General features: G+C 36.2%; 1 protein-coding gene across 4 annotated transcripts in view; it reads right to left on the bottom strand.

Moving 5' to 3' along the window:
- Positions 1-22,403, bottom strand: part of PAQR3 (progestin and adipoQ receptor family member 3) — a 30,715-nt gene extending 8,312 nt beyond the window's left edge. For all 4 annotated transcript variants that reach the window (XR_004230405.1, XM_031943849.1, XM_023505777.2 and 1 more), the window contains exons 1-6: positions 21,948-22,403; positions 17,681-17,843; positions 13,627-13,782; positions 10,436-10,633; positions 6,527-6,617; positions 6,022-6,170 (exon numbers count right to left, since the gene is read on the bottom strand). Coding sequence is in view for 3 of the 4 variants with exons in the window: in XM_031943849.1 (XP_031799709.1) it covers positions 6,028-6,170; positions 6,527-6,617; positions 10,436-10,633; positions 13,627-13,782; positions 17,681-17,843; positions 21,948-22,354 (1,158 nt within the window). In the remaining variant the exon portion in view is untranslated. The remainder of the gene's footprint in view (positions 1-6,021; positions 6,171-6,526; positions 6,618-10,435; positions 10,634-13,626; positions 13,783-17,680; positions 17,844-21,947) is intronic.
- Between the last annotated feature and the right edge of the window lie 3,831 nt (positions 22,404-26,234).

Here is a 26,234-nt window from a genome sequence, read left to right as displayed (position 1 = left end):
AGAATGAGGAACTGGATTCAGGTTCTGCCTGTCACAACATGACTTGTAACAATGGAGAGGCAAGGCTCTTAACTTGTCAGTGCCTCCAAGTAATTCCCCAGCACTGTCATTTGCTGAACAGTTGATGACATGCATCAGTAGGAGTTTCCTTACTGAGAGGTCCCTAATAACAGATCTTGACTTTGTTCCCAAAACTATTTTCATGCTAAAATTATTTTATTGAAGTAACTTGATAGCATCAGAGATTATATTTACAAAAATTGACATTTGTTTGTTGGTTGTATATTCAGGTAAGGAAAAAGATAAAGATATTGGGAATGATCAAAATTTTAATTTAATATTATTGTTTGTTAGGGAAAAAAAAAACATCATTACAGAAAATAACTGCAGCTTTCTTCCTCTCCTGTCCCCCCACCTCCCCTCAGCTTTGTGTATGTATGTGTGTATATATGTATAAAATGTTGTGTGACCATATCTGATGAAAACAGATGGATGCAATATTAGTCATGTCCCATTTAACAATAATTAAGTAACTGTCATCCTTTATTAGAAAACTGTAAAGATTTTGGTTTTTTAATTTTAATGCTCATTAGGCCTTGATTATTGCAGTCACTTTGCTGACTTTATTAGGATATTAAGTATTGCTCATTGGGTGTCAAAGGAACAATGGTACTAGAATCCCTTGGCTTAATTTGTTTTAAATGTGAGCAAAAAGCACTGGCTCTAAGGGATTTTAGATTTGGGGTGTATAATGGATATACAATGGTAATAACCTTTTCATTTCCCCACTTTTTTTTGAAACTTTTTATTGGAAGTACTTTTTTCACATTAGTAAAATTCACGTATTGAAATGACACATCTACTGTGAGAATGAGATGACATGTTTACTGTGAGAACATAACTGATAGTTTATCTGAAAATTTGTATACTCATTTTATTTATAAATATATACACACATGCATGCACTTATCACACTTTACTACTGTAGAGTTAATGTGAATTTTTTTTTTTAAGTCATTGCAACAACAATCATTTTCATATAACTAGGAGAAAATCAGTTCCTGGTGAAAGAACAAAAGCCACTAAATTTAAAAGCAGGATGCAACTGTCAAGGGTAACGTTAGGGTTTTTTTTGTTATTGTTGTTTTAAATAGTGCTACTATTGAAAGGAAAAAATAAATAAATGTTTATATACTAAGTTGTTTCTGTGATTGAAATGCCATTAAATAGTAAATTGTTTTAAAGCTATTTTAAAATTGCTGGCCAACTGCTTTAAGTGCACTTTCTTTGATTACATGTCCTTTTTCTGTTGTTGTTTAACTTGAAATTTCCTAAAGATGTTTTTGTGTACTACTAAACGACTTTTGACTAATAGCGAGAATTAATATGTGTTTATGAAATGGAAAAGCATTTATTAAGTGCTCACTATGTGCCAAGCACTATATTAAACGCTAGGGATACCAATAGAAAACCACAATGGTCAATGCTTTTCATTCAGAACTTACATTCTAATTAGTTAAGACAATACATTCAAGAGGTTTTGTTTTTATTTTTTATTTTTTTTCTCCTGCAAGGCAGAAAGACCCAGAGATGAAGTGGACAGACCTTAGGGAGCAATCACACACTTAAGTCCTAGTAGTCCACCATCTTTACAGTATTTCTTGTCTTCAGATTATTACAAAATATACATGCCAAAGTGGCTTCAATTTTCAAAAACTGGGACAGGCTTGTGATCAGTTAATGTTCTCTAAATGGACAAGTTTACTACCTACTATCTAAATTGCCAACATATCTTTCATTTTATTTGAAAATTTAAAAATTTTCTAATTGTATTTATCACTTGACTAACCATTCTACTTCCTTTTAAGCAATAAATTTCAATTGGATTCTGTATTCTATACAAACAACCAATGACTAGTGTTTTTGAGTTCACCCTTAAAGTTTTTTTTCTAATGTAAACTTTGAGGAATTAAAATGACAAAGTTGAATTTCCTGATAGTTCCAGGATATTCTTCCATGTTTTGCTAGTAATGTTGTAATGGATGTTCTTAATGATGATGAAGCACAAGTTCTTAAAGTGACTTTTGAATCAAAAATTAAACAGTATTCTGTATAACTTTAGATTCACATAGTTTTCAGTTTCTTTGAATAAAAACTGGTAAATCATGACAGAACAATTAACCAGAATTTAACCAAGACCTGCTGACCAACCATGCTGGAATTTTATTTATATTAAAGGTAAAATACCTACCAGGTTGAAGGTACTGGGTTACATTAAATCCTGAAATTTTATATTTAAACCACAGGTGATTTTCACATTGCTTACTCATGAAGGGCACTTTTGCTCCGAACAAGGTCTTGGGGCAGAAGTAATTATTTTTTCTTAAAATAGTTCTCAGATCTAATAGTAAAATTTAGACAAGATTACTAATTAAGTTAGTAGATTAGGGGAGTGCTTTGGGTTTTGAATATTAGCAAAATAGTAGGGCCAAAACTAATTTTAAAACAAAACTAAGATTTTCTAATTTCTAATGTAGTAAATATCAACTAATATAACTCAAAAACTCTTTTGACATCCTCAGTTTTTAAGAGAGTATAAAGAAGATCCTGAGACCAAAAGCTTGAGAACCACTGGACTGACTTAGATAAAGATCTATGGGTTAATAAGTTAAAGGGATCAAATATATTAAATAAGAGGGAGAATTTAAATTTTTGAAATGTTTGATAGGCTGGCATCATAGGGAGAAGATAAAATTCCCTAAGATTTGGGAGACTAAGTAATGTCCCATGTTATACAGCTAGTAGAGGCAGTACTTGTACCCATCTTTTCCTGACTCCATAGCCAGTTCTGCTTTTATAAATACCACACTGATTTTTAGAATAATAAGATGAAATTTAATATGGTAAATGCCATATTTGAGTTAAAAAGCAACCTAAAAAAAGTTAAGGGCAATAGAAGAAAAAGGAAGCTTCAGTGACTCATTAGTTGTCAGTATTTATGTGGCAGACAAAAAACTAAAAATATGCCCAAAGGAATATCTTCAAAGAAATAAAATGAAAGAGGAGTAATTTTGCAATCTCACAAAGAACTTTCCCTAAAGAGGGAAGTGAAAATGTTGGGTTAGAACCATGAAGCTCTGTCCCATAGGGAGGCAGGACAGAAGCGATGGGTATGTATTGGAATGACTGGCAGGAAATCAGAGTTTAGCTTAACATTTGAGGAAAGATTCCCTCTTAATGAGAGCTATCCCAAATTGGAATGAATTGCCTTAGTAAAAAAGGTGCTTCTTCCTCACTGGAAAGATTGTGCTAACACAGCTGTATTTATTATATGACAATTTAGTAAAGATACTGTAAAATGGGCTCATGCTTTGAGTATAGGAATTAAACCATGGCTCCTTCCAAATCAAATTTTTTAAATTTTATTAAAACAATTTTAGAAAAGACACTTATAAATGTTTTAATAAATCCATTTTATTTACAGAATACATTTTTTCATGCAGCCCACTGTAAATTGCACTCAAGAATAAACAGAAAGTGACAATATTTGCCACTTGTTGCTAACAGCTTGTCTTTTACACAAAGATACTTTCATTACTAAAGCTTGTTGACTGAACCCATAAATTACTATACAATACTCAAAATGGCTCCAAATTAAAAAAAAAAGGTTTTTAGTCTGTAGTTTAAAGCAGCTTCTGATCCTGGCAGAACTCGTTTTATTTTGTAACTAGAATATTAGTGTGCTTTTAAACTTGTTTTACTGACAAGTTTGGAAAATAAGTTGTAAGTAGTCATTGAATGTTAACTAAGACGATTTCTAAAAATACTAGTGTGGAGTTCACACAGAAATAGTGGTCAATAAATATTGACAAACTGAAATGTTTAGAGTTGTTAGCAACCTACATTCATTAACACCTCAACAAATATACCACGTACATTAAGATTTACAAGTAGTACAAAATTTACAAGAATAAAGGCTTTAAGTGTTGAGATGTTTCTTGTTTAATTCTCCCCAAGACTAGTATAGTCCATTAAAAAAATCTTACTGATGGCATTGTAGAAGTACAAAGTCAAATAATATTGCAAAGAACTTATCTACTTGGAGGATATCTGACAATAATTGGGTTACAGACCCAGATGAATGCTTAAGTTACCTATAATTACCCTTTTCCATTGCCCATGAGGCAAAATAATTTGATTGAAGGCAACAATGTTACAATAAATCAATGAGATAATTGAGAGGAGATACAGCCAGTACTTTGAGGAAGTTTCTGAAGGCATGGGGTAACTAGCTATTTTCAAAGTGAGAGTGCCACCAGAAAATGTGAAGTGCAGTACTTAAAAAAAAAAAAAAAAAAAAAAAAAAAAGCTTATATATTGCACTTGAGTCAAAAGATGGGCAAGAATTAACATTTCCATTTTCTAGATGGATAAATGAAGGCAAAATTAGCACTCTAAAGGTTATACCAGATAATCTGTGTTTTCAATATTCCTTAGGAAAGCCAAGCAATTCTAATTTTCTTCATATTAACTCATGAGCTATAGTTTATTTTTTTAAAGTCTGTTCAACTTAGCAATAAGAAATTTTAATTTAATTTTTGAAGCATTACACTTAACCACCAAAATCCTCTTTCCTCTTCTCCTTAAGTTTTTATCTTATGTACGTGTTAGAACAAGACCATCCAAAATATTTCCTTGTTTGATAGAACATGAAATTGCATGTTTTAGGTCCGTAAATGGAAATAACTTAACTTCTGAATTAAGACTCCAAATATTTGCTATTTCTACAATTCTAGAATATAAGCACAATGTTAACACTAGGATTCTAAGAGTATAAAGAACCATAATTAATCAAACTGGACAATTGCATTAATTAGTTGACTCCAGTGGTTCTCAAAAATGTGCTTGGAGGGCCCTGAAAGCCTTTTAAGAGATCAGGTGTCAACAGATAAAAGACTCTGGGATCCACAATTTTAAAGAGTGTAAATGTGTTCTAAGGCAGACCAAGAAATTTGAGAATCATTGCTTTTACTCCAAAGCTCATGGCTGATTTCAAAATGAAGGTTTGGCAATATACCTATGAAACTGCAATCTTTCATGAATTTAGATTCTCAATTTCTACGAAAACAGTAACATGTACAAATGCTAAAAAGTATGACTCCAACTCTGGGGAATTCTGAAGCCCTTCCTTTGCATTAATGCTCACGGTTTGCATAGCCAGATGAAAGTAGCTATTATGTCTGATCTGACAATGAGAACAGTCTCACTGCTAAATCAACCCAATTTCCAATGAGAATGACCACAGAGTTAATCAAAGTACTACATGTATTCCAAGCTTGCCTAAAATCAAGTTTTAGAGCTAAAATTTATAGGAGTTAACATAAAGCTTATTCTGACAAACTCTAAAATCTGAAAGGGACAATGTTGTTGTTCTGAAAACACACAAAACAACCATTTAATAATTGGTATTAAAAAAAAAAAAATCAACACAACCTTCTCCCCAACCCCCCCCCTCCAAACCTTGTTGCAAATTAAAGTCAAATCAAAATGATAATTCTAGTCCACTACTCTAGTATTTAACTTTAAAACTCAGCCTATTATTGCCTTGATTAGGCACTTAAACTTGATTTATCTTCCTTTATAAACAATAAGGGTTACTGCAAGAATAATCACAGTAATCACCATGCCATCCTCCAGTAATGTTGAATGCTTCCTAGCAAAATAAAGCTAGTAAATAACCTTATTTTCAGCAACATAGATTGGTTTAACACTTTTTGTTGGTGTTAAGTTGGCATATATGAGAAGCTGAATTAATTCTATTAAATAAGCTGTGAAGCCCAATGAATGAGTTATTGGGCAACTATAAATCCCCCTGAGTGTTTTTTTTTAAGCTTTCATAAAATGTTAATCATGATACACACTTAAGATAACAAAAAGAAAAACAGAACATCTGAACTAAAGAATATACAATTTCCACCATCTAAATATTGCTTGACATTTGACTACACCAGGTTGCCATACCTGCATTCACAAATGTGGAATATAGTCAGGACAAGGTTTGCTGTGTCTGTACTGCATGACAGTAACTGTTGACTGATGCCACCAATACAACATAACTACTGCAAGGATATGCCATATTTGGTGGCTGGATCCGAGGTAGTTTAGTTGTCCTGTAAGGATAAATAGATGAAAAATGCACAATTACAAATTCAAGATACTGGAAAAAACATGACCTTTGGCTTTGCAAGGATAGATCAAAAGCCTCAACCACTTTAACAGACTACCTAATAAGTCTTAATAGTTTTTGAAAGGAGATATATGGCTAATTTGAGAAAGGAAAATTTAACTTCAGTCACAGCTTCTTATTTTAACTTATAAAAAAGTAAAGATACTCATATGCAAAAAAAGCTATCTCTTGGGAGTACAGGGAGAATTTGTTCTCATAGTATGATAAACAGATATACAATTAATTCTTAAATGGGTTTTTCAAAGGAGGCAGTTATGTTACTCTTATATAGCTACATACCTGGAAAGTATCTTTCTGGAACTTTGGAAATGTAGAAGAGGAAAGCAACAAGAGCAATCACATACATCACAATTACACGAGGTGCAAACTCCTGCAAATGAAAGCACATAAGCCATGGTAATAAATTCATCCTTCAAATATAACAATTCTCCCTTGAAGCACAAAATATTGCAGTACTACACATGGGGAAACATACTGGATCTTATGAGACAGGATATCAATTCTGGGACTAACTCAACCCCAAGGGAAAAAAATACCTAGAGAACCCATTTCCATATCAGGTATGTGAATACAATGGAAGGGAAAGAAAAGTACCAGATGACAAAGTGTTTAATTCAGAACACAATGACTTGATCACCTAATCTCAAGTCAGAAGGGCTTCTAGAAGGTCAACTAGCAGAGCCAAATGTAGGATTTGCCCCCAAATCCAGTAAAGACATCACTTTTAAGGCCTAGTTCTATCGTCTGACATTTCTAACAAATGACCCTTCTTTAGACCATCATTACCCAACTGGAGGTTGTCTCTCTGGTGTTGGAAAAACTATATACAGCTCCCTTAGCCTGTGGTTTTTCAACTCTTCATCATCACAGTTATATTCCACATTTGCTCCAATTTCTCAAAAGTCCCCCTAAATCTCTGGTGCTCACACAGAACTCCACTCCAATATGGTCTAAACAATACAGAATTCAAGAAAAATTCCCTCAATCAAATGGTCTATTAATGACCATTAATAAGAGTCTTATTTGTTTAGGGAAGGGTAAGCTGTGTGGATTTTCTAATTTTTTTGGCAACTGCATCACATAAGTTTATGATCATGTGTAAAAGACCTACATTTTTATACCAATTTCTAAAATCAAATTAAAGCAGTACTTAGCTTTTTGATTCTACACACCCCACCCAAAGTACATGATGGTTTTTATATTTATTCCAACTACATTTCCTTTGATTATTTTAGAACCAGTTTCTCATGTGGTATCTTCTTTTCTATATCCATTATATAGTATTTCATCTGAAAAATAAGGAAGACAAGCTAAATTTGAGTTAAGGTGATTTGGCAGCTAAAAAAACTCTTGGACAGAACTGTGAGCAACTTGTAAACAGTGTTCAGGACCAGAAGATGACAGACCTACAGAACTCTGCCATGACTAGGATAAAGATAAGAGTACATAAATTGGTTAATACTCTCTTTGTGGTATAAAATAGACATTTGTAAGAAGAAAAATATGCACAGAACAAACAGCAAAATGTTCTGAGAATCTTTTATAAAACGACATCAATAATGGAAAATATGTGAAAAAACATGAACAGGAAGGTTGAGGGTCTCAAAATAATGCAATATTGATTCAGCTGAAGAAACATGGGATGCTTAATCTGCAAAAGAGATCAAGATCTAAGGGGAAGGGGAATAAGTACTTGGAGCTATCCCAGAACAGAGGTATCTAATTTATTTTGCTCGATTCCAAAGAAAAACTAAAAAATATGGGTAGGAAATGTGGAGGGGCACATTTAGACTTGAGGTAATGAAAAAAGCTTGCTGAATGATCCTAATAAATGTTTTAAGTGTCACTGCTAGATACTGCATAAAATGAGAGATATCCAGAAATGAAAGGAGGCTACTATGGAAGACAGTTTATAATAAAGAACTAGAAATAAGATGTGTGCTCAATAATATGGAACAATAATATTCATATTATTGTATATGAATGGAATAGGATATTACTGCACTGTAGAAAATGAGAGGGATTCTATTTAGAGAAAATTGGCAAGACTTGTATGAACTGAGACAAAGTGAAAACAGCAGAAAAAGAACGCTCTACAATTCTAAGATTGTAAGGAACAACTGTGAAAGACTTAAGAACTATGATTAATGCAATGTCCAATCAAAATTCTTGGAGTGCTTAATCTTTTTAGCTCTACAGTTTCCATCCTGGGTTCTCTGAGGTTCTGATTGGTGATTTAAATGTAACTCACTATATCAAACTAGCAATGCCTCACTTCATCTTCCTTGCCTATGCATTTGTACCCTCCTTTTTGGCACCATAATCAAACCAATAACTCCACTGTTCTTGAAAAGGATATGTTAATCTATTCACCATTCCTGTAACTTTACAAACAAAAATCTTCTTCCCTGACTATCACCCCTATAAAAGTCTCCAACATTAGAATTTAAGCTTCTTTTAAACAGGGTGCTTGTATTTGTACCCCTTTAGCAAAACACATGTGGCACATAGTAAGTGCTTAACAAATGCTTCTTTGTGTTTCCTTCTTGTCATATATTACTCCTATTTCCTTGACTCAGAGTAGGTAGCATGGTAATGGAAAGAGTTCTGGCTCTGGAGTCAAGAAGCCCTGGATTTAAATCTCACCTCTCCTGTTTACTTCCTATATAATTTGTTCACTGTAAAAAGAAGGTACTGGGCACAAATGGTCTCTGATGTCCCCTACAGCTCTCAATCTATGACTTTAAGAACTAAATTCACTCTCTTTTATGTATTACAGTTCTGTGTCCCATTTTACAAGTCAGTGATTGGGAGCAGCAAAGTTTACTTGACAACCTAATAAATACTATTCTTAAGTCTATTCCCTGTTTTGTCTATCAGCTCTCTTCTCTGCCATGGTAGTTCGTTCTGTCACACTTGTTATTTTATATAATATCTGGTTTCAAAATTTTTACTAAACAATGTTTTCTCAGCTTGATAAAACCTATCTCTTATATTTTCTGTTGGCCATAGTTCTCATTACTTTGGAAAAGCCTTAGACCTGTTGTACAATTTTAATGACTCTTTCTTTCCTCTAAGTTTTATTTAATAATCACATGATACTAATTTTGATCACTACTCTGTCAATCCCAAGGACCTCAGTCTGTAATGGTAAAAAAGAGGATAAAAAGATCTTGTATTACCTACTTTTTCAATGTTGTTATAAAGAATGTACTTTATAAACCAGTACCTTCTATTTTGTTTAGATATGCAGCTATTACTGTTAGTTTAATGACATATTGTATTTTACATTGTAATCTAATATATAGCTCAGCCACAATGAAGAACTAGAGTTTGAATGTTCTGTACTATTGAATGGTTTTTGAAGTTAGTATGGCATATAGAATTATTTCACTCCATCCTGAAGTCATGGTAAAATTATTTGTTGCAATTCAAAGTTTATGTGGAGATTAACTTGATAGCTCTCTGCATTTTTTGTGTAGAGGTGAAATGGAATCAGATTTCCAATAAGATAGAAGCACCTTGAAAACAGGGATATTTCGTTTTTGTCTGTGTCCCAGCACCTCTAGCCTAGTGTCGGGCACATAGCAAATGCTTAATACATACTTACTGGCTGCCTCCTAAGCTTGCTAAATGATCCTATCAAATATTAAGTGTCATTGCTAGGAACTGCAATTCAATTGAAACATTTCTGAAATTAAATTTGTATAGAACAAGGTAATAAGTTTAACTTTGTTGTCCTGCTTCCCCAAAAAACAGTAAAAAAAAAAAAAAAAAGTTTATTATAAATAGCAAAAATATCTGTTAACATTTTGGTTTGTTTTCTCCTGCTCACTGACCACCTCTAAATCAGTCAGTGTCAGACTGAAATCAGTCAATTGTCATCCCACTCTTGTTTTTAATCATTTAATGAAAAGTTATTTACAGTGAAAAAGATTTTAAATAAATTTTTTTTTTCAGCTGCCAAAATAAAAATGGGAAAGAAGGAAAGGGACTTAGACATTTCTACTCCAGTAAAACAAAGGTCTGCTTTCTTTATTCACAAAATAACACAGTTGATCTATAGATGTAAACATGCGGTCACTTGATGGCATTGCCCTTCCTAGTATTGTCTTACTGTGTGAAATACTTGCCAAAACAGATGATAGCAAAACAGAATAAAAAATGCTTTGACCACAAAACACATACCTGTACAATAGGTGCACCAACACCTCCATTGAGCCAGACCCAATGAATAGTAGGAATCACTCCATACCCAGACACTGAACAAAAGATAATGGAACGAAGTCTGTGCCACTGCTGAGTGAGGTAATTGGGGTGAATCTGAGCAAAGAAGACGGTGAGGATCATAGCAAGCACCATAATCAGATAGACTTGACGCCAATACTACAAGGGGAAGGAAAAATAAATCAATTTTTGTTAGTTAATTACAAGGAAATTATAACTTTTGAATTTAAAATCTAAATTATTTTTAGAATTTCATTTCTTCATATTAAAAGCTATTTCCTATTAGCTTTTGAATTCTTAGAAAGATATACAAAAATTATATATTTTTCATATATACACGTAACAAACCATTTTAGAATTGAAAAGCAGGCCTGTAAGTTACTATGGATGTCTTTTCAATTGCTCTTTTTTGCTAGTACTATGAGATTTTTCTCATGCTTGTTTATATCTTCCCTTGAGATATCTTGTCTCTCGCCTAAAGCAGTGGTATCAAACAAATAGAAATAGGGGCTACCAAATCACAAATATGGAGCCTTGTGGGCCTCATAATGCTTAGGAAAATTATAAATCAACATTGTTTTTACTGTACTTTTAATTTATTTTGCTAAATACTTCCCAATTACATTTTAACTTAGTTTGAGCTGCACTCAGGAGAGTTGTCACTGTGTTTGACACTTCTGATGTAAAGTATAGATTTCTTCTGCAGATATGTAGTCAGATCTAGCCATTTAATTTTCTTTGGAAGCATGCTTCAAGTGACTGATTCTCTTTTACTTAACATGTTCCTTCTCCCATTGATGATTAACTTAGGTGTGTGGGCCACATCATTTTGACTATTTTAAGCTACTCTGAGATACTAAGTTTAAGCTACTTTTGAATGTTACTCCATTCCCTTCTCTGGTTTCTGGTGGATACAACATAGTCTTATATTATTCCATTTTATTTTCCTTAAAATTTGCAAAGGTTTCTCTTGATCTTTTGCAGAATTCAATGTTTTTTTTATTGGAACTTTAAAATTTAACCACTATGTCTTAAAAGTGAAGCACACAATTACTTTCCACTGGTGCTTAGTTTTCTGTATTTGGAAGTTCTAGGTAGATTTCTTATATTATGGTGTTCAGATTTTTTGATCTATTATGTTGTTCTGGGAGATCTGTGACCCATGTTTCCTTTCTGAATTTTTTCTTTGACATGGGCAAGTTTTGCTGATACAGAGATGAGTTCTTTAAATGGTTTGGTTTTTAACCTCTCTGGCATGGTAGCGTTTCTAATCTGCTGTTCTCTCTCTTCATGTCTCTGGGTGAGACTTGCTATCACAGATTCAAGTTTTCTATTCTGCCAATTCCTTCTGCTCTGCAGGTCATCTATTGTTAAATTCTCCTCTCAAACTTCTGATTTCTCTCTTCAGCCATTCTGGAACATCCTGCTCTAATTCCATGCTCTCTGGAAATACAAAGTATGGATGTGGCTTAAGATGTAAGTCAGTCCTTGGCAGCCACAGAAGAGGGAAGGAGCATGAGGCAGGGCAAACAGAGGAAGCTGCTTAAGAGTGCAAAGAGACTTTATAAACAACATCCCATAGCTCAAGATCTAATCTAAGATGAAAATTCTCAGAAGAGTTCGGAGGTTTTGTTAAGAAACAAAGAAAAAAAAAAAAAACTATTGTCCATAGATGAGCAGGAGATAATCCATCTTGTTAGAAGAATACAACAGAGAAAAAGTATTGAACTCTTATGCAATCTGGAAGAAGGTCTCCAAAATGCTATGCCAAGGCTGTCTTATTCACTACATTTATCAGCAATCTGGATAAAATTGCAAAAGGCATATTTATTAAGTCTGTGGATAATATTGAGCTGGTAGGAATTACATAACAGAGCAAGGATTCAAAAAGATCTCCATAAGCACCAGACTGCATCTAACTTAGATAACTATCATGATAAATGTGAAGTTCTAGACATAAGTTAAAAACAAATCTGTTATACTACAAATTCAGAACAGGGAATTTAATATCAATTTAAGTAAAACCAATCAATGTTTTTTTCTTTGTATATATGTATACACATACACACTTATGCCATTCTCTAAAGGAACATATGAAACAGACCTAAGGGAAGAAAAATTCTTATTTCTTGCTTTTCTTTTTTAGCATGTGTGTACCCACTCTCTTGAGTTTTCTTTTTACCAACACTATGGTGTTCTTGTCCGCTTTATTGGTCTACAGAGGTTTACTTTCATTTGTGGAGAAGGGATAGCTAATAAGATAAAAGAATGGAGATTTAAAAAAAAAATCTTTCCAAGTGCAGCTTTGAGGAAGTGCCAATAATAGAAGAAGAGGCATGAAGAAAAAGGAAGCTGGAATATTGAAGCAACTTTGTCTTATTTCAATTGTGATGAGACCTGGCCCCATTTACTTTCAATTGTATCTAGACAATTGAGAGTAATGCTTTGGAAAAAAAAAAAAAAAAAAAAAAAAGAGTAATGCTTTGGTCCTCAAAGAAATAAAAAACAAAATGATGATAAGCTTACTTTAAAAGCTGACAACGATATGGGGTTAGAGAAGAGAGGAAATGTCTGATTTAAAGATGTGGTTTTCTGTATATCTAACAAATAACTGAAATCATGTGATTAATACTCAAAGGAAATATATAAAGTATTCAAAGTAGTCTCAACTGGTAATTAATGCTTAATTTCCAGTTGAGACTACTTTGAATACTTTATATATCATTGCTATGTACTTGCTATTTCCCAATTTAATTGTCCACTTTTGTCTCTGTATCACCAATGCCTGGCACGTGGCAAGATCTTCATAAACAGGAGTAAAAGTACTGAAGGTATGTTATTAAACACTGTAGATATACTACTGACTACTATACAATAACTCATTGTCTACATCCTATGGCACACAATTTTTCCTCACTGAAAGAACAGAAAATTGGTTTACCAAAAAAAAAAAAAAGAAAAGGATGACTAAGATTCTAGAACTCAATTCCCATCTTAGAAATCACTTTTATAAATAAACATTCTACTTCCATACAAAACACTTTCTATTCTCCACTGGAGAAATATATAATACTTATAAAGCTTTTAGTCCTAGGAACTGAAACATCAATATGAAAGACTAAAAGGGCAATAAATATGTTTAAATTACTTACATTATTACAATAAAATGCATAAAATACTCCTGACACGTAACAACCCAGTATTCCAACAGAGATTCCTGCATAATCTAATGCCATCCATCGTCGACAGGTTTTTTCTGAGCGATGGCAAGAGAAAAGGTGATAGCCCACAGAACAAAGCATACAAACCTTCAAAAAACAAACAAAAAAACCCCTTAGTGACATTTAAAAGAAAAATTTTAATCTCAAATCAAGGCAAAGATTACTGAATCTAATTCCTGAAAGTTAAAAAACTTATCAATCTAAAAATGTCATCCTTTATTATCTAAAATTTAGTTATCAAGACTACATATGACCATATTAAATTAAAATGATTAAGCACAGTAATGTTGTAACAGTACATTCATTAACTATATTTCTGAAAAAATTATCACATCTTTTAATCAATCAACTAAGTTTCATGATAAAGTCACAAGCTAAATATGGCTTTTTTTGACTGCAGGATAAAACAGCATTATTTAACATATGTTAGCTTATGGCTTCCAACTGACAAAACAATGTATCTGATCTGATCATGTCAATGGGCTCCACAATTGACACAACAGGGAAAGAGCAAAATGGGAAGAACTGAAAGCTAGGTACAATGATTAATTCTAGTCCCAGTTTTGGTGCTAAGTGTATGAATTTATCTAAGTAGACCTCAGTTTTAGTTTTCTTATCTATAAAGTGAATGGAGGCGCCAATCTCTAGGGACCTTCTAAATCTATGGTTCTATGGAACTGATTAAATCAGAAGTTGGTTGTCTTGCTGTCTGACTTTTTCTGCATAAATATCAAAATTAATTAACTTAAAATATATAGAATATTTAATTTTCTTGATATATTTTCCAACCTTTGTTTACTAAGGATTATTATATTTTACCCTGTAGCATGGATATGACCTTAAAGAGTCTATTGACAAACTTTGTGGAAATTGATTTGTTCTTCATTAATTTTGATTACAAAATTGGACTTAGATTCTAAAAGGAGGAGGAAAATTTGACATTAAAAATAATAAAAACATTACTAATGTCTTGAGAATAAACTTTAAAGAAAAAATAATTTTCTGATAAACCTAAAGGAAATATACATTTCAAAGAAACTTTAAAATATTACATCAGAAACTATTTTTTCCTTGAGATTAGTTGATAGGAAAAGAAGGTATGTTCTGTGCGTTTCTTAGTTTTGCAGGTCTCAAAAAAATGTATCTCTACTCAAAGAGAGGACAGATCCTGCCTTTCATTATGGCCATTTCACATCTTCAAGTGCACTCTCCCCAGCAAGAACATGCTTATTATTAGTAAGACAGTAAAGTGAATGATATGACCATTGGAACTTTTGTTTGATCAGTTTCTTATTTTCTTTCAATTAGATACTGTAGAGAGAAATATTAAAAAGGCCATGGGGGAATCAGTGGTTTCTGTGTGTACACACACACACACACACACACACACACACACACACACAAATTTAAATTCACTGCTGAGTGAGAAGACTGCATTGGTAAGGAACCAACAGATTGGACTTGAGAGGAATTAATGGTTCATTAGACTTGAATCAGACACTGACTCTGCACAAAACAACCACAACCAAGGGAAGCCTATGTGATTTGTAAATCCGTGGAATTTCATTTTCAGGCAAGGGAAAATATATGCATGCATACATACATACATATACACACACATCCAAATATATAATTTTAATTAGAAAGGATAAAATATGATTTCCTAATAGATTTTTTTCCTTTAGATGTAACATGTCAGTATCCTTACAGTATTATTATATTGTTTTTATTATCCTCAGGGTTAAATGTTTCTTCTTTAAGAAAAAATTCCAATTGTGTAATGAAAAAAATAGGGGAAGGGGAATCAGTTTAAAGATTTGTTAGAGATAAATTTTAAAGACTAAATTCATTCCACAGAGTGAACTGAATTAAAAAAAAACAAAACTTTTTTGGATTACATACTCTTCATTATAAAACTGATTGTAATAAAATTTTAAATCTAATATTTACTACCTGGAATGATGATGATGATTAACATTTACATATTATAGGGATAGCTAGGTGGTCTAGATAAGAGTACTGGGCCAGGAATACCTGAGTTCAGATCCACCTTCAGACCCTTACTAGTTGTGTGACCCTGGATAAATCACTTAATCCTATTTCCTCATTTGTCAAATAAGCTGGAGAAAGAAATGGCAAACCATTCCAACATCTTTGCCAAGAAAATCACAAAAGGGATCACGAAGAATCAAAACAGGAATGACCAATAACAGAGCTTACTATGTGTCAGGCACTGTGCTAAGTAAGCACTCTTATTATGTCCCTTGAACCTCACAACAACCCAAGCTATGAATACTGTTAACAGTCCTATTTTACAGTTTGCCCAGGAACAAACAAGGCTCAAGTGACTTGCCCAGGGTTACATAGTAAATATCTGAAGTCAGGTCTCCCTGACTCCAGGCCAGCACTCCATCCATACTTACTAAGAACCTGATATTTCTTTCATTGTGTCGCCACATTTTACGAATTCTTCTCTCAAGAACAATTCAGGGACTATATACTAAGTAAATATAATTAGGAAAATGAACCTGGCTCAAAAGGAAAAACAAAAATTGTTTCAAAGTCAAACAAATGATTACCTACTACTTGGGATTACTGAAACTAGTGCTGTTGGCCCTTAACATAGAAAATAATGGGTTTACATGTGTTTCTTTCTTCTGTAAGCATTTTCACAGAGTCCCTGTAGTTTTTATAAATATAATTTGCATTTTAGGTTTGGGACAGGGTCAAGCCTAGGGTCAGAAAGACTTATCTTCCTGAGTTCCAATCTTATCTTAAACACTTAATAGCTGTATAATCTGGACGTGTCACTTAACCCTATTTGCCTCAGTTTCTTGGAGTAGGAAATGGCAAATCACTCTAGTATCTTTGCCAAGAAAACCATGAATGGTGACATGAAGAAATGGACATGATTGCAAGAGTTGAACAACATGTTAGGTTTCATAGAAAATCTATAAATGGCATATAGGAATAAATTAATGTTTATTCAGTGTATTTCAGCCAAAGAATAAATAAAATTGTTATTTTCCACTGTTACAAAATCAGAAATATGATGGAATTAGGACAAACTAATAAAGTTAATTTCATAAATTTCATAAACCATAAGTGAAAGTCTTATTTCTTTGGAAAACATGTTTAGAAATTGTTTAAAATTATAAAATTAGGTTTCCAATGCAATTTTTTATCATACCATTAACAAATTATTAAAATTTAGAAACCACACCAACATTTACTGAAAATTCTCTAAGATTTAAAATGGACAATGAAATTACACAAAAGGTCATTCATAGAAATAAAACTAATTTTAAAATGCTACAAATATAAATGAAATAGACTGAAAGCTAAAGCAAATCCTAACCATCTTAAATCAGATCAGAGTTTAAGCAGACCCTAAGAAGTCAGAAATAAATATAAAAAGGACAGATAAATCAGATAAGTACAATATGTTGAAAAGTAGAAAAATAGAAATAGAAGCAACTGATACAAGACAATAAAGAGGAAAAACAACAAGTTTATGTTAATTTATTAGACATTCTACCATTGTCTGATAAAATTGATTACAAAATACAAATCACTGAGAATCATTCATTAAATGTTGACTTATGTACCAAACACTGTGCTAAATTCTAGGGTTGCAAAGAAAAAGCAAAAACAGTCACTGTTCTCATTTAGATATTTACAATGATATTAAGTGAAGAAATCTTTGAGCTTTTTTTTAAGTGGGGAAAGAAATTTTTTGTCTGTGAAACTGCAGTTTCTTAATCCTGGAAACAACCTGGATCTAAAATGTCCAAAAGGAAATAATGAGTTTTTTATAAGAAGATTAATAATGAGTAAAGCATGAATTATTTAATTTGACCTATTTACTTCAGTGCTCTTTTAAGCAAACAGTATGGCTGAAGCAATGAAAAATCGCCTGCTAAAGTAGGCCTGTTCAAAATTCCTTCACTATCCATCCTCCATTATTGCTTAGAAAATTACTTACCTGAAAGCAGAAAAGACAAATAGAACAAATTACAAAATCTTCTCTGGAAGCTCTGGCTGAAGGTAATACCGAAGTCATGTCATATATGCCCAGAGTGAAGAAGAGGAAAAAGCCCAGCAGATGACTCCATATGTTTACCGTCTCATTGGATAAAATAAACAAACTGAAAAACAAGCATGCAAACAGTTATTTCAGATCCCAATTGTCTGACACTGTCAGCATTCAAATGTTAATGAGAAGTTTTTGATTATTAACCATAAGCTTTTAAAATGTTTGCAAGCTGAGTGAAATTATCTTAACAAGTCCACTTTCATACGAAGGTTAGAAACAGCATGGCAGAATAGAAAGGATGCTGTATTTAGAATCAAGACCTGGGTTCAAACTCCAGTTCTCTGATTTACTCAGTGACTTTAGGTGAAGCCTTTCTAGATCTGAGTTTCTTCATCTGTAAATGAATGAGTTCAAAGATATTCTCCAAGATCCTATTCACAGATCTTATTAAATCTGACTCTACTAAAACTTGTTGCTTTTTAGACCAACTGTACTCAGTTACATGTTCAAATCCAGATATCACATTTGATTTGAGAAAAGCAACCAATGAATTGGAAAATATTTGAGAGATCTGTCCAGCCTGATAAATTTGATCATTTGACTTTGAAACCAAGAGATGATTAGCCTACACTTGTCTAAACAAGTTTATTAAGCCTAGGTCAGGTAAGACATAATTTAATATTTTATAGACCCACAGGTATGCAGAATTGGAAGAGTCCCAAGACCCATACCCCCCCCCCCCCCCCCCCCCTTTTTTTTAACACATGAAAAAAATAAATCCTAAAAAAGTTTAATAGCTTAACCTAAATTACTCGTTTGGTGGCAGAATTGTGGCAAGAACTCAGTCAGGAAAACTAGCTTCTATCTAGGGTGTGCTACATATTACTTGTGTGATTTAGGGAAAAATATCTCTGGACCTGTTTTCTCATTTATAAAATGAGGATAAGACTAGATAAGACTAAGATCCCTTCTCCCTCTAATACCTATTAACAAATAAACCACCAGGCATTTATGAAGTAGCTCTTATGTGACAGAGCCTGAGGATACAAATACAAAAATGAGACAATCCCTATCTTCCAGGGGTTTACATTCCACTGGGGAAATATAGTAACATCATTACAAAGTAGCATACCTGAGAGAATCCAGAATAACTTCTGGAAGTGGAACTTGAGGGAAGCTAGGAATTTCAAGAGGCAGAGGGAGAGAATTTTCCAAATCTAGGAGAGAGGCAATCTATGCAAAGGCAGAAGGAACAGATGAGATGTCTCATAGAGGGAAGAGTCAACAATCCATTTGGTTAGGTTACAGTGCGACATTAGGAGTGATGGGTAATCAGCTGGCAAAGAGAAGTCGGAGCCAGATTTTATTTTAATGTTCTAAAGAAAGGAGTGATATGATCAACCACTGTCTAGTACAATTGGAAAATTGTGTAGTTAACTAAATGGAAGCAGGATGGTGGAAGATCAATTAGGAGTCTACTACAATAGTATACACAAAGAGTGATAAGAACCTGATCTAGGGGTGTTGTGATGTGAATGAGACATCAAGAGATATCCAAGTGGAACAGGATTTGGTAAATAACTTAGGGTATGTGTGAGAATGGGCCTTGAAAGGAACAAGATTTTCCAAGAAGTGAAAAGGAAATGCACTTTAAAAGCATCAGAAATGCAAATGCAAAGCAGTAAACAGGAAAGGATAGAAAGAAGGTGAAAGGGAAAGAGAGGGGAGAGGAAAAGAAGAAAGCAGAAAGACAGATGATGAATGATAGTTAAAGATGATAGCAGAACTAGGGAAACTTTAGTTAATATCTCACTTCTATATCATCAACCACTGGTACTGTAAGCCAAGAAGTTATGGAACAAAAGTGGGCGGTTTGAATTATTTTTGTTCTCAGGTGGGCTGATTTGGGATCAGCTGTGGACCATTTGCAGAAAGGGATACAAATACTCCAAGTAATTTGCTTGTTAGCAGCTTTTAATGTCATGCTTTGGATTTAACATTCCAGTCGATATTTGTCTTTCACATGCAAGTAGATTTAAGTGAGGAAGACCTGGGCAAGGTCACCAGCCTCACTTTCTCCTTCAGAGCCATCTATCTGGGTCTAGTGGCCAAACAGATCAGGATGACTGGAGATGGTCCTGGATACAAATAGGAGACCTTGGCCTTTGAAAGCTAAGGTGTTTAACAGGTCTCAGTTTGACTGAGGCCACACCCATTCAGGGATGAAGGTTAGGTGGCAATTGAGGCAAAAAATCTCCTTTTTCCAGATGATTCTGGAGGGAAACGTCAGGGAAGGAGAGAGAGCAAAGAGAGATGGGGAAGCTGGAGGGAGTAAGATAGAGGGAAGGGTACGGGGGAAGAGCATCTAGATCAAGTGTTTCTTCTTCATCTTTGTGTTATCATAGACCTTTTAGTCAGGTTGATAAAACCTACAGACCCCCTTCTCAGGATAATGTTTTTAAGGTATAAGTAAAATGCATAGAATTATAAATGAAACCAATCTATAACTTAGAGTATACCTACAATAAGGGGGAGGAATAATTATGAGATTCCTACAAAAGACTGAGAACACTCAGTCTCACAAGAAGCAGTGCCATAAAAATCCAGGGAGAAAAAATGGTGAAAAAAAAGGTAGTCAATAATATTACGTAACCTGTTTACTCTTTTAAAGATGTTCAGACATTGGTATGTGAATGGTCAAGCCAACAATGGTGTAATAGAAAGCCTTGACTGGAAATCGGGAAATCTGGGATGTAGCCTGCCACTCTGACTCTTCTAGGAACTTAAAAGAGGCTTTGGACAATCTTTCTTTAGTTTCACTTGAAGGGATATTCTTTGAGATTTCATCAAGTTTCTGACTCTCATTCTGTGAAATGGTTCTCTAAACTGAACTATGTTAGCCATGTTATTAGATATGAATTTCAGTGTTAGGCTAAAGACTTCCCTTTCAAGTAGTTAAAGCCCTGTTAAAAGTTGTTACAACCTTACAAAAATGTGCTTGAAAAGAGTGCAGCCTGATAAGTATGTGCTTTTTGGCATCTTCCCTCAGTCTCTACAGATATCAGTTTCCTAGTTTCTAAAATGAAGGGGTTAGATTAGGAAAATCCCTTCCAACTTGAAGTCTATGATTTCTTGTGATAGTTCTTCCCAATTTTCAGAACATAATGTATTAACCACAAAATTTTTATTAGCAAACAAAGGAGGAAGAAGCAAGGAGATAAATTCCAGCACTCAAAAGCTCTTTTTAAGAGCAAGACAACTAGATCGAGAGAGGAACTGAATCAGAAAAGGACCAAGACAAGACAAGGAAGAGGAACTAAAGCTGGAAGAACAGCACTAATTTAGAATGACTACATCCCACTCCGTTCAAAATCTCTACTGAGAAACTCGTAAAAACAGTCAAGAGGGCTAGTGACACAGTGAGAACGAGCCAACGGCTTGCCTATCTTATCCCCAGGAGAGATCACTTTCCAAAAAAGTGTAGAACTTGTGAAGAACAGAACTTTTGTTTTCTTTTTCTTGCTGATGCGTGTCACAGCAACACAATCAGAAAGATTTAAATCCAGCCTTAGACATTAGCTGCGAGATCCCGAGAGGCTCAAGTCACTTAACCCATCCACTTCAGTTTCCTCAATCTGTAAAATGGGAATAATAGCAGCATCTACTATCTAGGCAGTGGAGGGGCTCAAATGAGATCGTGTAAGGATTACGTGTAAAGCATCACGCAACTGCTACTTTATTTTATATTACTATTCCAGTTTACGGTCTGGGAATAGGAAGTACTGCCCGAGGCGCGCTCGGGTTTATTCCACGAGAGCAGGAGCAGGGTATCTGCTTTTCTTAGCATCCTCAGCGCTGAGTAGGTGGCGCTTAATAAATGCTCGTCCCGAGTTAAAGCAGCGCCCTAGGAGACACCGGACCCCTTCGGAAGCGGCCGGAATACGGGGCTATGCTCTCGGATGCGGGGAGGAGCTCAGGTCGGTTTCACACACACACCTCCCCCCCGCCCCCCAGGAAGAGCAGCGCAGAGCTGGCTGAGTCCCCCTCCTCCCACCCCACCAGGCCTCGGGCACGAGGTGCTCCCCGGGCTCAGGGGGCGGGGCCAAGCCGAAGCCCCTCCCCCGCCCGCCCGCCCGAGCAGGGGCCAGGGTCAGCCCGGCCAAGGGGAGGGGGACTCGGAGAGGCGCCGCGCGGCTGCGGGGGGCGGGGCGCCTACCTCTTGAGGCAGAGGCGCGAGGGCAGGTAGGCCCGGTAGCCGTCCGTGATGTAGGGGTTGTCCTTGAGGGACACGGGGATCTGCTCGTAGGTGTAGAGGCGGATGCCGCGCGGCACCAACACAGGCCAGTACTGGTAGCTCCCCAGCTCGATGTAGTGCGCGTTCTTCAGCAGCTTCGGGTGCATCGCGGCCGCCGCCAGCGCCGCCCCTTCCTCGGACCGAGGGCGGACGGGCCCGGCGCCGGCTCCAAGCGAGCGGCGGCCCGAGGCAGCGGGGGCGGCGACGCGCCGGCCGGAGACCCTCCCCGTTCCCCGGCGCAGCCTCCGACGCCTCGTCTGCGCAGACGTGGCGGCGCTGACGTCATCACGCTGGCTTGGATGCCCGCCCGGCGCCATCGCCATCGCCATCGCCGCCCACCGGGCTGCTGCTGCTGCCGCCTTCCCCAATCGGTCGGGGATTAGAGCGGGGCGCGTGCGCGCGCGCGTGCGCGGCACGCGGGAGCGCGCCCGGAGCCGGGGGCGCGCGCGCGCTGTCCTCCTCCCCCACTCGCTTCTGGCTCTCCCGGTCCGAGGTGGTCCCGGAAGAGAGCGGGAAGATGAAGAGAATCTGGCTGATGGAGGGTCCCTGTCGTGAAATCCAATCACTCTGTCACTTACCGCTCATGCGCCTGGAGCTCGGGGCCCAGCTCTCCTAGTAGATTAAAAAAAAGGAGGCAAAAGACACCTGCCCTCAGGGAGCTTCCAGTCTCACCTCGCTGCTCCAGGGAGGCCTAATCAACTCTGTTGCAGAGGGTGGGTTTTGCTGCCGGAATCTGAAGCACGCTTCTCGGAGAAGTCTGTTTGCACAGAGACATCTTACTGACTTGGATTTTAGTGACTGGAGCAAAGTGGATGGGTTCCTAGTTTGGAAGGGTTGCCTCTAATGTGGTATTATACAAAAGTTTAATTTATATTTAATTATATGTATAATTAATAATTATAATAATTAATTATGTAAATTATATTAATAATAATTAATTATATAAAAATTTAAAAGTACGCTGTGAAATAGCTATGACGCGGGAAAGATTCCAATCTTTGATTCCCAACCCCCCTAGCTAATGTAAATTACCCTTTGACTCACAAATCCTGGTCCCTTTGAATTCCAATAGAAGATCCGGACCTGTCCCAGCCCCACCCGGATCTGAGCCAACTTTGGGGCTACACCCCAAAGCCCCTCGAGCTAAGTCTCTGACTTAAAAGGACCACACTGGGAACCCCTCTTGGCATAGATTCCAAACATGGTCGCCATGTGAGGACCCTCTGTCCACTGGACCCTCTGTCCAGTGCCCTCCTTGTCTCTACCTTCACCTATCTCCTACTTCTAAACTCAATAATAAACCTCTTTTATTAATCTAGCTCTCTGGGCCAATAAATGCTTTTATTGGGAATCCGCCCCGCTTCTAGACCTCATATACCGCCGTATCCTTGCGCCGAATCTAAGGGGGTTGCAGGGGAACTCTGTTTGACTCCCTGTACCCCAAACCTGCCACTAGACCTTAACTAAACTCTAATTTCATTTAGGTACCCCAAATGTAGACCTCAACATGTGGTCTACACCTCAACAGCTTCACCCCCCTTTTCATGCTTTCTCTTCTTAGGATTCCAGACTTGACTGTAAGAAGTACTAAGCAATAGGATCCTATGATAGATAATTAAGTTCTAAACAAGCAATAACCTCTGATAAAGTTTGTTGAATTTGTGGAATTGTATTTGGGAGCAATACGGATTTGCTCTGTATGTGTGAGGGTATAAGAGCTGTGCAACGCTGACTGTGTTACTTATTTAGATTTTTTGGACTAAGCTAAAGATATTCTTGCCTCAATTGCTACCTTGCCTTAATCCCTAAATAGGTACAGCCTCAGTCAAAGCCAGACATATTGAAGACCTTAGCTTAAAAGGGCCAAGGTCTCCTATTTTCATTTATCATTTTCAGTCATCTTGATCCCAGATGGCTCTTGTGGGGAAAGTGAGGCAGATGACATCGCACAGCCCTCCTGCACTCAAATCCAATTCACTTGCATGGCATCATCTTGCTGATGTCTTGGTCCTTTTTTAGAATAAAGAACAAAAAATAAGCAAGTGAACAATATACTTAAGCTTTTCCAAAACCCCAGAGAACTGTTTTATATTAAGGATATGTATCATTTGCTGAGGATAGGAAATATTTCAAAGGGGTAAGAGGAAAGGATAAGAAGAAATGGATTTCCATTGTTCCCCCATGTGACTGAGCTTTTAGTACTGTTTTTGATTGACTAAGGAACTGGAAGGAGTCAGATCTGAATGAGCCCATTCCAATTGTAATCTCTCTTACCTGGAGGCTTTTGAGTGAGGAAGACTGCAGTGAGCCACTAGTTACAGAGAAGGGTAACAGATATCTTATCTTTTCACATGTCTGCCATTTGTCTGTGAATTTTTTGTTTGTTTGTTTTTGTCTTTTTTATATAGATTCTTTTTTGGCCTTAGGTAAATGAATAGCCATATTTGATCAGATTACACTCTTGTAAACTTCAAAAGGTCTGAAGACAAATTAGGGTCTCTTTGCAATCCAGAGTTGGTGGCAGAGACCCCTGGATCTGTTAGCTGTGACAGTCAAGTGCCAGCATAGCAGATGAGCAGTTTGATCTAGTCCACCATAACATTGACCAATCAATCAGCTAAGACGTCCTGTTCTGAAAGAGAAAACCCATCTGAGCAAGGGCATGATTCATTCATTATAGCAACATTTTCTTGAAATGAATGGACTTCCAGCATCAGATGTTGCAAACCTTTATATTCCCTACAAATCAAATCCCACTGCTATGATACTTTTAAGTTTGTACTCACTTGTACTCTCTCTCCATAGACTCTATGTGTATAGTGGGGACTATGGAGGTGCAAGGAATGTACTCCTGGATTGGGAGAAATTAATTTCTATTCTTGCTCTACCTTCTCAGTAAATCCTTTTGTAAAAGCTAATTTATATCAACTAATTGATTGATTTGAAAGGACAGTTAGAGCACTGGCCCTGGAATTAGGAGGACCTGAGTTCAAAGCTGTTCTCAGCCACTTGACACTTACCAGTTGGTGACCCTGGGGAAGTCACTTATTCCTGATTGTCTTGTGGGGTGAGGTGGGGAAGATTGATATGGGGAAAGAAGACAAGCTGGATGAGAGCTCATGAACCATTATTAAAAGAATCCCTTCCCCCCCAATGTTTGTCTTTAGAATTCTGAAGGTGAGGTGAGACTAGAAAGGGAAAAATACTTAATAGTAGTTCTGTAGAACTGACCTATTAGGACAGAGTAAGTTGAGAGAATGAATCCAGAAGATGTGTTATATCTCACAGTGTATTTCTAAGAGGAAAGAAAGAAAAGTTATGTCATTTAAGATTTTGCCAGCTATCGATAATAAGTACAATGATTATTTCAGGTGATACAGTTTCAAGATGAATGGGGAATATTGGTTAGCAACCCTAAACAGACTTTATTCTTATTAGGTGATGGTGTAGGAGTTGGGAGCCTGGTTTCCTATATTTGGGGAAACCTAAACACCAGTGTCTTTACCAAGAAAATTCCAAATAAAGTCACAAAAAAGTCAGATGCTATAACTTTAGAAGTGTAAGTACCTAAAGTATTACCCCTATAAACTGGGAGATGGTAGTTGCTCTTCTCTGTATGTAGTGTATTTGTATATAACCAGTGAGGTAATTAGTTTTGTTTGATTGTATGTTTGTTACAAGAAATTTGTTTTTCATCTCCTTTATCCTTTCTCTCTCCCTGACTCTGCCACCTCGTGTCCTTCCCTCCTTCCTTCTTTCTAACAGGCCTGGGAGGGAGAGAAAGCTATTCTCGTTCAATGGTGTCCAACTCTTTGTGATCTCATTTGGACTTTTCTTAGCAAAAATACTGTAATTGAAGGGGGGACCCCGAAACTCTGAAAATCCTTAAAAGGAGAAAATGTCCTTCAACTCTGCCTCAGTGAGGGACGCTGCCCCCAAGGGACAAACAGTTTCACCCCTGTTATCTCGGTGGAGTGGGCTGGGTCCTGAAACTCATTGAATTCAATTCAAATTCTAGCTCAAGCTGAAACCCAGCTAGGAGCCAACTTGGGACTCCACCCACAGGCCCCCTTCAGCTAAAGCTCTCATTTTAAAAAGAGCCAAACTAAAACCCTCTCTTTTCAGAGGTTCCAAACATGCCACCTCCATGCTTGGCATCCCAAGGAGCCTCTGTTCACTGGAATACTCTTTCCAGTGTCATCCTTTCTT

This window comes from Sarcophilus harrisii, chromosome 6, assembly GCF_902635505.1.
Source record: "Sarcophilus harrisii chromosome 6, mSarHar1.11, whole genome shotgun sequence".
Taxonomy (NCBI): domain Eukaryota; kingdom Metazoa; phylum Chordata; class Mammalia; order Dasyuromorphia; family Dasyuridae; genus Sarcophilus; species Sarcophilus harrisii.
This window is presented reverse-complemented; position numbering and strand designations above follow the sequence as displayed.